The sequence below is a fragment of the Trematomus bernacchii genome, unplaced genomic scaffold, assembly GCF_902827165.1.
Source record: "Trematomus bernacchii unplaced genomic scaffold, fTreBer1.1, whole genome shotgun sequence".
Taxonomy (NCBI): domain Eukaryota; kingdom Metazoa; phylum Chordata; class Actinopteri; order Perciformes; family Nototheniidae; genus Trematomus; species Trematomus bernacchii.
In genome coordinates, this window is record NW_022987720.1 from 21,722,381 (window position 1) to 21,734,554 (window position 12,174).

The 12,174-nt window shown below is 41.5% G+C and overlaps 1 protein-coding gene across 1 annotated transcript in view; it reads left to right on the forward strand.

Annotated features, from left to right (window-relative positions):
• pitpnc1a (phosphatidylinositol transfer protein cytoplasmic 1a) overlaps positions 1-11,649 on the forward strand; it is a 40,390-nt gene extending 28,741 nt beyond the window's left edge. The window contains exons 3-9 of the mRNA XM_034142362.1: positions 954-1,042; positions 2,416-2,423; positions 5,220-5,291; positions 6,730-6,825; positions 8,088-8,243; positions 8,841-8,904; positions 10,437-11,649. Of these exons, the coding sequence (XP_033998253.1) occupies positions 954-1,042; positions 2,416-2,423; positions 5,220-5,291; positions 6,730-6,825; positions 8,088-8,243; positions 8,841-8,904; positions 10,437-10,747 (796 nt within the window). The 3' untranslated portion in view covers positions 10,748-11,649. The remainder of the gene's footprint in view (positions 1-953; positions 1,043-2,415; positions 2,424-5,219; positions 5,292-6,729; positions 6,826-8,087; positions 8,244-8,840; positions 8,905-10,436) is intronic.
• Positions 11,650-12,174: the final 525 nt, after the last annotated feature.

Below are 12,174 nucleotides of genomic sequence, written 5' to 3' on the forward strand. Positions count from 1 at the left end.
TATTGAAACCACTGTGATTTAGGCTGCAGGGACAATTTCCTCTGACTTTTTCTCTCTATAGCTATACTGAAAGTATCATAGTTGCAAAAGCCTGTGAAATCATACATTTCTGAAATATTTGACCTGGGAAACTCCCTCCAGCTAGGAAATGTGTGGCTTCTGTTGTTTCTCGTCCTCAGTTATCATTTGCATTTTACTGAGCCCCCCCAGGTGACATGGACATGCTTATATGACTACTGTTCTGCATCTGTAATGTTGGATAGTTAGCAATCCAAATATGTGAAGGGAAACTGTCCATAGTGTAATGCTTTTGGTACTTTTTAATGAAAACGATTAAAACAATTCACACCTAGAACTTGTAATGTGTAATACACAGTAAACAACAAATGTTTTACATCTTAATGCTCTCTGAAAAGGAGCTCTGGTCATGCAGTGTGAACAGTTCTGTATACACGCTTAAGTAAAGTGAAAAGCAAACCTGCAACCTACAGTATTTAGACCTTTCAGACTTTTAATTTGTCCAAGTCACCTCCCAGGACCTGCACATTTTGGTTGGAAGGCCGCCCGTTAAAATGCTCGACTGCTTGTCTGCGTCCACATTTAGAATCAATTTGTGCAGTAATAGCTAGTTCTCTGTGATTTCCGCCCTCCATGTCACTCTGTGGGTCTATCACGATGCAAGCCCGGGTGAAACACTCCCCTGCAGGGTGGAGCGTGTAATCAGAGTAATCAAGTTCCCCAGGGGCCATCTGTGCTGCCTTGTATGGCCTCCATTACAGCCCCACACAGCTGGATGCTTGTCAGTGCTTTTTCTGGGTGATAGGGCCAAGGTAAAGAGTGGAGCTACTTTAAGAGATGTCGACTCTGACTTCTATTTCTCTCACCAGTCCTCTGCCTTTTTCATTGTTTTCTTTAGATTCAAATCAATGCAATGTTCTTTCTCTGTGTTTCAGTAAGCTGCCCAGTTGGGCCAGAGCGGTTGTCCCTAAAATCTTCTATGTCACAGAGAAGGCGTGGAACTATTACCCTTACACCATCACAGGTAACCCTTTAATAATACATCCTTGTGTTTTATCTAATATGTACAATTAAAAAGTAGAAACATTCATGAAAAAGCATGTGTTTAGATGCACATTTCGTCACGCCATATTAACCCTAAAGGACGCGTATAAACATTGGTTTAACAAACTAAGCAACTTCTTTCTGACAATTCTGTTTTATATTGTAAAATCATGGATTTCTGCTGAACCACATATAGATGCATAATACTCCTCATGCTATAGTCCTCTATAAACGTGGGTCAGCTCACCTTATGGCAGCCAATATATGGGGTCATTGAGAGGGCAAAGGGATATGGAAGCAATACTCTGTCTTACACAACCTATAAAGGGAAGAAAGGAGGGGGGGTGTGTAAAGACAAAGGTCACGAGCACCGGAGACAGTGATGGGGAGAGGACAGGCAGGTTTAACCTAAAGATCAACATGTAAGGCCTTGATCACAGGGAGATGCATTGCTACACACACAGCCTCTGGATGTGCAATCTGGTGGTCAAATGTGAAAAAGGGGGGATTTAAGAAGATATCAAGCTTTTGATGTTTTGACATTTTTCTCAATAATTTGCATCACTCTTTCTTAAGCTGCAATTTAAAGGGACACATTTTTTAGATATTTGAGAGTGAAGCATCACACTTTCTCATTTTAGTTTTCGTCCGCGTGTTTTGCTGTCAAACTTTGATATGGGTGCAACCTTCTTTTTTCAGCCTTTTATCGGCATATTATAAAGGACATGTGGTTTTTTTGCATATTGAATACATCTGACATTTTAAGTTATGTGCTTTTTATTGGCTGGCAATTCCAGGATGCATTATCCTTCAGGTGTTAAGGTTCAGTGACAAGCGTGACACAAAGATGCAGTCAGTATTTTTGAATGTGCCATAGAGCTGTTAGTTAACCCATCCTGAATATGTTTTTGCAAAGGGGTTCCTGTAAATTGTTTTATTTAAATTGTGGTCATTACTGTCTTTCAACCACCTTTAAAAAGCTTTTAGAAGGAGCACAGTGGCTTTAAAAGCCACAAAGAAATACTGAGATGTAATAAACCACCATCGGTCTGCAGATATCACATTTCCTAGTGTGTATGTTGAACTTTCAATAACATGGGAGCCCTGCAGCTCACATGTATGTATAGTAGTCCATGTGACACATCTTTGAAATAAATAACACACTATGTCATAACAACATGGGTTCCTCTTATGTGCTATCACTGAGATTGTGCTATTGCTTTAGGCTCAATTGTCCTTTTTTCTTATCTCTCTCATATGGTTTCATTTCTTGGTACTCTTCCCGCCTGCCCCTCTCACCCAACTCCCATTTCTGTCCATTACACTGATGGCCTCTGATGGGAATACGATCAGAGTACACGGTAAGTACTTTCAATGTGTCTGCACCCACACACATGAAAAATCACACTTACACAAAAAACACTTAGATCCAAATGTAAATCTTTGTGGTGGAGATGAAAGGGAGAGTAGCTACACTTCCTGAATGATGCTGGCTCGGGATCACACATGTCTGTGAATAGTCTCGTTTGAATTGAAACAAATTACTCTCAGGATCTGTCACACTGTATGCAGCAACACACAAGTATGTAATATGTAACAATATTATACGAGCAAGTTTCTTATTTTAAATTATTTTCCCTTCTTGGAAACATCTCATGCTTTGAGATGCAAACACCCATATTTTAAACCCTTGAAATTTCACATCAGGGAAAACTGTGATCTGGAAACTCAATTAAATCCAAACAGAATATTGTATTTATTGATGTATTTATTTCTTAATCACTTTTTCTGCAATAATAAAGGGTACCCAAGGCACAGGTGTAAATCAGCATCGCCTATTTATTTATTACCCACTGCATCTTGATGTGTTCCCATGTTTAAGTGTTAATACCTCCTGTGGGTTGTGTGTGTACCCTAAGGTCACCTCCCTGTTGGATTTATCTGAAATAACAGGGAGGGGTCCAGGGTGAATCCTGATCAGAATCCTAATGAACTGACTCTTTTTTTATACAAGGAGCAGCAGTTCTTCTAGAAAGCTCCTCACCATGTCCGTAAAGGGTAAACAATTACACCCTGGGACAACAACTCATCCAGCTGTATCTGAACTTAAACTATTTAACATACTACTTTTAGGCTCCATAGATAAGGTTGAAATGTAAAATCGACTTGTAAGACCTATAGGCTCACATTGATTGTCATTGATCGCCGTTCAATATCGATACATCAAGCTAATTCTTCTTTAAAAACATATTTAAAAACCCAAAGCTCTCAAAGATATACCCGGTTAATTGACTTGTTGAGAAAAAAGCATTAATGATTTGCTCTGGGACATTAGCCTGCCCACCTTGTGTCTGTGGCAGCAGGAAAACATCAATGAAACACAACTCTTCTCCTCTGACACTGTACAGATACATTTAACATTTGGATGTTTGAGGATGTTCATGATTTGAAAAGTGAACAGATCACTTCTTCTAACGTTACAACCTTAAGAACATGACTGTTGCAAATACTTCAGCATCCCTTTTCTTGAAAATATGCTGTAGGTGTACAAAGCTGCTCACAATATTCTCAAATCAGCAATCATTGTGATTTAGATATAAGAGCCTCTAACAAACCAGATTTCCACTTATAACAAGCAGTTATACCCTGTGTTGAAGGTGCTGTGTTGTCATGCTGCCAAATGGCCTAAATGATAATGAAATGTTTTGTTATGATTAGCCCAAGGTGGGGGTGATGATGCAAAAGATGAGGTTTTTGATTGGTAGTGGCAATGACCATGACTTTATGAATCAGAATAGGTAGTCATGTCTCAAAGTTATGCCACACTTTCCTGTCTATCTGCCACCAACAGGATACAATGTGTGGCTCTTAATGAAATATCTTAATAACTATCCGATTGATTACCATTCATTTTGATCATTAGGGAATACCATCAACCAGCATCATCATCATCATCAGGTCAAACATTATGTATATATGATCAATCACCTCAAAACAAATGACCATTAGTTTCCGCTGTAATTTGTGTTCTGTGCTAACTATAAGCTAATATTTAAACTAATATGCATGCCCATGTTAGCATTTACCTTCACAATTGGGCCACACATTGAGGGCATTAACCAATGTGCACATCACACTGTGTGAAGTGTGTGATAGTGGCTGGGCCCGTCCATAAAAACCTGCATAATGCTTTGTGAGGTTGATACTGTAAACAATTAAAACAATGACTCGACAATTATGTAAAATAAAAGCAGAGACATTCTTCTGTGAATGACATTGTCTTCTCTTGAATGACAGTCTCTTTCATAAACAAACACACACACACACACACACACACACACACACACACACACACACACACACACACACACACACACACACACACACACACACACACACACACACACACACACACACACACACACACACACACACACACACCTTTCTTGTTTTCTCGTCTCCCCTGATAAGAGTCACAAGGCCAGTAGGAATGCAGCATTGACTTACTGCACTGTGCACTATAATTACAGTGAGAAACATGCCCTTCCCCCTTTCTGCGTGACCTTCACATACATACACACACACACACACACACACACACACACACACACACACACACACACACACACACACACACACACACACACTTAGGCGTTCACCATGAGCTTCAAGCATGGCCCTATAGCTCATTCTCTCCTCAATCCCTCCTGCTGTCTTTGTCCTGCAGTGGCACACACACACAAACACACACACACACACACACACACACACACACACACACACACACACACACACACACACACACACACACAAGCTTGTACACCATCAGCCTTTTGAAACAGTATCCCACCACTCTGTAGTTGTATAATAATTGGAAGTGTCGAGCTTTAATCTCATCAAGATGCCGTGTTTAGGAGTGAATGAAGAGCAGTCAATATGGTGCAATACATCTACTCAGTAAGAGAAAGATCAGAATTACTCATCTGGTTTGGGCAATATAACAAAGATCTGTGAGACACAATTAGTCTCACATCTCTTTTTGTGAGTCCGTCAAACAAAAAAATCACATTTTGTACTAAGCCATGTAATTATCATCTCACAAGGTGATCACTGTTCAAATCAATTTCTCTTTGTTGTGTATTTTCTATCCACTCCAGTGCTCCTTCCTGCCCAAGTTTTCCATCCACATAGAATCCAAATACGAGGACAACAAAGGGAGCAATGATAATGTGAGTAGAGCTCAGAGTGTCATGTGGTGGACAAAGAAAAAGAGGTCTGAGCTTGGCTTTTTTTTGCTGAATCTCCTTTCTTGTACATCTAACAGTCCCCGATTGCACAACTGTCTATTTCATTGCCTTTTTTTCTTTCCCATATTGTCACCAATCCTTCTGCTTCAAAGCCTCTAAATCCGAAGTGTTAAATTCTACTGCGTCATTGTGCCATCTTTCATTTTGAGACTTTGCCCACAATTCAGAGTGTGAGTGGATCAGCACTCATTCTGCTATCCTCTCACTCCTGTACATGGTTTTCCTGTGGTATATATTTTTTATTTTACAATATTTGTTTATTTCGTTGCTCTGTCACACCAGAAACACAGTTCTTCTTTTCACTCACAAGCAGGATATATCTTACAATGTCGTTTCCATAAACAGTTGTGTGACTAAATAACAAAATGATAAAGTTATGGCAGTACAAGCACACAATAAAAAGCTTAAACGTAAAGACATCATAAGCAACCACCTGCCCTTCAATCAGTTCCATTTGATCAGTTTAGTGCAATGTAATGAATGTTATTGGCTTGAAAACATTATTTCCAAAGCATGTACGTACAGCACAAACACATATCAATATGTCAAATAACTAAAGTGATAAAAGCACCGAGTCTTACATCACTGTAGAAGTACTGTTCTTGATATCCATCTCTTCCTCAGAGCCACTTAACACTTTCCTGGCAGTAAGGTGCAAGGTTACGCAATCCTGCCATGATCCGTGCTGCAGCTGAAAACAAAAGGCCGCAGCTCCACCTAGTGGTGGCTAGCGGGAGCTGCAAACCCAGTCAGACGCTTTCACAGAACATCAGGTCATTATTTCACATTTGAAGCTGATCGTAACAAGTGGGGGTGTTTTAGAAGTGAGGGCAGAAGAGTTAAATACAAGTGTTCGCTCCTTCCGCTCTCAATTTTACACTTCCCTCCACCGCCTTCACCATTTGTACATCTCATCCTCTATTCTCTTCCCTTTCAATAACCTTTTCATCCCTCGCACTGCCCTTTCTCCCTTCCGCTACACCTGTATAAAAGATTGTTCAAAGCAGGGTCAACTGTGACGCAGGAGCCGTAAAATTGTGAAGAGAGCGGATACCTGGCGGATATTGCTTTGCTGTTCCTGTGTGAGTCAGACACAAATGACTGACCACACGTAGTGACTCATATAAGTCCTCACAGTTTGTATTGTCGGAGGGTAAAGGCAGAAGGACGGCTATCATATAGTTTCGTTTTGAGACCAACAGAATAATGTGTTTTGAAACTTCCAAACCTAATTCAACTCCTGCTTTACTGTGAAAGTGTGTGACGCTGTCCTATCACAGCCATAACAAATAAGAAGAACAATGGCCTTGCAACATCCCACAACATTTGATTTATCTTTGAACTCCTGACTGTTCCTCAGATCTTTAGCAGCGAGCCCAAAGAAGAGGAAACAGAGGTGTGTGCCGTGGACATCGCCTATGATGAGATCCCCGAGCGCCACTACAAGGACTCAGAGGTGACGGGAGTCAAGCCACAGGACACACATGTTTATTTCTGTATGAGTGTTAAGGGGAACAGAGTGAATTAAAGCACACACTCATGGCAGAGACAGAGTAATGAACAACGGAAAGAAGAGAGTATGGAGACAGACAGAAGCACAGCAGGGGGGCAGAGAAGTCAACAAAAGAGAAATTAGTAGAAGGAAAGGCGTGTACGCAGACAAACGGGAACAGAGCGTTATCTTTCTTTCGCCCGCTCGTACTCGACCACCAGCTGGTCTTCTGCCTCCCCAGAGTGATGGAAACACACGTTTATGTGAGGGGGAAGTGATGGACATTAGCTGGGGTGATTTGACGTGTGTGTGTGTGTGTGTGTGTGTGTGTGTGTGTGTGTGTGTGTGTGTGTGTGTGTGTGTGTGTGTGTGTGTGTGTGTGTGTGTGTGTGTGCGTGTGCGTGTGCGTGTGCGTGTGCGTGTGCGTGTGCGTCTGTCATGTGTGATGGTCGTAAAGAGCTGAGCTATTAATAGTCAGGAGGGGTCATGATGTTACTGCAGTGGTGTTTCATTATTGACACCTCTACACACACACACTCACAAACACACACATATACACACCTCCTGACAGGCGTTATGATCTCCTGCTTTTAATCCACTCAGAGCTAAAAATAGCACCAAGATGCGGTCCTGAGCTAAAAGTGGATGTCACATGGCTGATGTAAATAGCATTTGATTTCAAAGGAAGATGGGTTTTGGATAAACAAGAGTCACATCCCACAATGCATCACAGAGACTGGTTTTATTAATGGAAGTCACCTTCAAAGCCTTAATGCACCTACAGCACGTGGGCCTTATTTGAAATGCTTTACATGCTAGACACATATATTATCACCATCACGTTTTCTTATTTAAATTGAGGAGGGGTTATTGAGGATGCTGAATCCTTTTCTGACATTATTGTTATTCTATAGGGAGCAGGGATTAATGCACTCTGAAGTTGGTGATTAGGGAGTCCCAGCATGCAGCTGTACTCTGCTTTAGGGCCGTAATGAATGTAGGTGATCCTGTGCTGTAGGCAAGGAGGAGTTAAGGGAGAGTGTGTGTTTGTGTGTGTGAGAGAGAGATGATGGGAAGGAATATTTCACAGAGGTATGGGCTTAAAAACAGGAAGCCAATCCTTTAAGAGGATTTTTGTTCTTTCCTTTTCTAAGGTCTCAAATATTAACATAGGATTTTCTTTTTCCTGAGGAATCATTTGTAACTGGTGTCTAATGGCCTTGCAGGACCTGCGGTATTTTAAGTCAAAGAAGACTAACCGAGGCGTCCTACAGGAAGGATGGATCGACAGCCAAGAGCCCATCATGTGCTCCTACAAACTGGTCACGGTCAAATTTGAAGTCTGGGGCCTGCAAACACGTGTGGAGCAGTATGTACACAAGGTCTGGATACAAAAACAAGTTATTTCCTTCTCATAAATACATTTCCCATTGCTCCTATATCCATGTTAGTGCCTTAGGCATTTAATGGGCTGCTCTGAAAACATTTGACACACAACTATGAACCAAATCAGTGTTATATCTGCCCTTTTCACATCTTACAGAATCATTTCATCAACTCCCTTTACACCGGCTGCACAGTTTAAACCTCATATCTCCTATATCCAAAATCCATTTCACCTATAGCCCTCTACAGCATCTGTCTCTGGGGTGAACTGTCCCTGTGTTCTCCTTGCCCGAGGCACACACACACACACACACACATACATGCACGCACACACAAGCACACACAGGCAGGGCCATTACTAACATAGTAAGGCGAGAGTGACTCATATTAATCCCATTCCTCCAGGGTTGTACTGGAAGGATTTAGAACTTTAATGGGTTTTAAAACGGCCTTCAGAGTTGAATCATTCTTATTCACCACCTCTCTCCTTGATCTCCCGCCCCCTTCTTCTGTCCCTCTTTACTTTACTTCCTGTATGATTTTGCTCTTCTTTTGATTCCTCGTCTTCTCTTTTTTTTTCTAATGCTGCTCAGGTGATTCGAGATGTCCTGCTTTTAGGACACAGGCAGGCCTTTGCCTGGGTGGATGAGTGGATTGGTAAGTTTGTTTGTGCTCATGAAAAATGGGTTAGTTTGTGTGACTCACCTCAAGATGGCAGTGTGATTATGTGGCAAGGACCTTTTGTAAATAACTACAGACAAATTAGTATATAGGCAAGGATTCTATGGAGAGTGAATTGGCATAAAACACTAAACTAATAAGTACAAAATAAGTTAATATGTCTCTTTAGACAAATCTGCGTGATTCAAATTCCATCATATTGTGTGATTTATACAGACAGCTTATTGGTCATGTGTTGACACATCTTAGGATAGACTCCATTTACGATTTGGCAACCACTCATATCACACCTTGCACATTATTGTTACTGAATTATAGCCTAAACTACACCTATGCATCTTATTCAGTGAGTTGATGAGGAGCTAAGTTGAGGGGCAGGGAAGCAGAGGGAGCTATAAAGGAGAGGTGTCGTGCTTTTCCGGTTATTACCCCTTGTGTGTTATGAAGGTTTTTATGCATGTAAACGGTGTGCAGAGTCAAAACCCTCAAAGTACACCCTGTAGCGAGTAAAACTCTAACACAGAAAATACCTCCCCAAAACGCCTCGTTGGAGATCGTCATTGTCCATTTGATTCTTCCGGGACGGCATGATGTCAACCCGTACCCGGAACGAAATGGACCAATCCGTGGAGCCGTTACGTTAAGCCCCCGCTGATTGGTCCAAATTGACCAATCCACGGACTTCCTCACACACACATCTGTGTGCAGGGAGCAGGCAGCTCAGCTGATTTCTCCTCCCTGGCTGCAGGCTGATAACAGACAGTTGGGATCGCGGCGAAATTCTCTCTGCAGACCCATTCTCACAGCGTTTATCAACCTTTGTCTTACTCAATATCAAGCCACACTTATTGTTTTTACTTCGGATGTGAGTTTGTGTGTGCTCAGGATGAATTTGGCTGTGTTTCGCTATGTATCCTAAACAAGGAAACCACACCTCCACGGAGCTCAGCGCGATTCACAACGTCCCGACCAATCAGAGCACACTGTGCTCACAGGGAGGGTGGGGGCTGGAGCTATTGGAGCTACAACGAGCCGTTAAAGGCAGAGAGTGAAATTCAGTGAATACACGTAGTTTACAGAGATGCTGTATGAGAAACCAATGTGAGTTTGGAAAAATGCACAATATAAATCTATTTTAGTAGACCTCAACAATGGAATTATGATCAGTGGAAATGGCCATGACACCTCTCCTTTAAGGAGATAAGGAATACTAAGATAAAGGACGTAATCAATGTTTATTGACTGCCTTATCTGAGTTATTAAGTCTTTCACATAAATGGAAATAAGCATTGACATACTGACTGTATAATCTTATTTGGCTAAAAAGAAATTATGAAACAATTCACTCTCTTCTTTTTTTTTCTTGAAGAACAGGCACAATCATACAGGGTCACAATTGAGACAATGATCTTCATCCATTTACATTTTTTAGAACAATTCACTCTCTTCCGTAGATTTAAATCATGAAATGTATTATTCTTGTTTCTAAGCGTGTGATTTCTCCACAGAAATGACCATGGAGGAGGTCAGAGAGTATGAGCGTGCCACACAAGAAGCCACCAACCTGAAGATCGGCTCCTTCCCTCCCGCCATCTCCATCTCAGAGACCCCCCTGCCCTCTGTCGCTCGCAGCGGCCCCAGCAGCGCCCCGTCCACCCCCTTCTCCACAGAAGCCCCAGAGTTCCTGTCGGTTCCAAAGGAGCGTCCCAGGAAGAAGTCTGCTCCGGAGACCCTGACCCTGCCGGACCCGGGCCGCAGGGATTCCCTCTTCAAGCTGCCAAACTTTTTCTCCTGGAACTCCAGTCCGCAGCCCGAATGAGAGCGGGGCTGAACACCTTCGACCCGTGGACCAGTGGAGGCTGCCTGCCCAGCACATCCCACAATAACCCCTCAGCCAGCCGAAGTGAAGGAGACTTTTCACTGTCCTGGTAACCCCCTCCGCAGACTCGTCGGTGTTACAGGTGCACACAGGCGGCCTGATGTCCTTAGCAAACAGTCCTGCGAGGTGTAAAGGTAGAGTGCGTCCCATTGAGAGAAACAGCTGGAGGCTCCTCATCCTCCTCAGAAAACCAGCGCCGTGCATCAGACAGTATTAGTCAGAGTGTAGCGTACATTCCTGAAAATGTTTTATCCCACAGTTTAACTCCTGTGTAGACAGATCAGTCACTTCTCGTGTACAGAAAACTGTTTTCTTTCCTGCTTTGAGCATCTGAGTCTCTGGCTGTGTTACCTGGAGCTTGTGGTTTGATGTATTTGTTGATGTGGTTGGGACTTTTCCACAGATTCTTGTTGGCCACTGTATCAGTTTAGTATTAAGGTTTTCACAGTCAGGTGTAAGGTGATTATGTATTCTTGTATATATTGTATCAACATTACATAACCTGTAAAATGTCCGTACTTAAAAACAATATTATATCCAGTAATGATGCTGCTATGAAAGTGTATTTTAGAGAACAGGACTCTCTTTCCTCTCTAAGTGTTAATGATAGTGAGGCACAACGTCTGTGATCGCATGATTTGAACTACGAAGGCTGCTTTTGAAATATTATATGTTCTCTATTTTTACTGTTATCTCAGTCTCACACTTGCTGTTGAGTTTTAACAGACTGGTCATGTGGTTTCTGTGTAATTTTGCAGCTTTATTCATTTCAAATGTATTCTTGTTTTTATGTCATACTGTTGATGGGTTTTGTATTCAGTAAATTATATTAAAATGCAATCCTGTTGTAATCCATCATTGTGTGGAGAGTCATTATTACCCTTTATTTGCAAATAAAAAAATAACCACTATACACACATTCATAACCTGAAGTTAGTCAGAAGCCAAAGGTGTTAACAATCATTGAATATATGCAAAGTGCTCATGGGACATAAACCAAATATCTTCCACACATTTTATTTTCTTGGTTCTAAAGGTTGCATAACAGTAAAGTTGTCTGACTTTCTGAACTGTTGTACCTGACATAGCATTAACATTCATTAAATCCACATTACTGATTATTTATCAAACATCTAGGCAGCAAGAGTCAACCCTTCAATATCTGTTTTGTACTGATTTTATAACTACAAACATGGGACGAACATTTTGTATTTGCTAAATGAAAGTCCTGCACTTAAGGTTCAATTCCTAAACAAATAGCTACAGTATGATTATATTTGACAAATGTAATGTTTATCCAATGAGAAAGGATTTTAAAACAAGTGTAAATGTAGTTGTGTGATTAAGTCCAGGCACGTTATATGGTA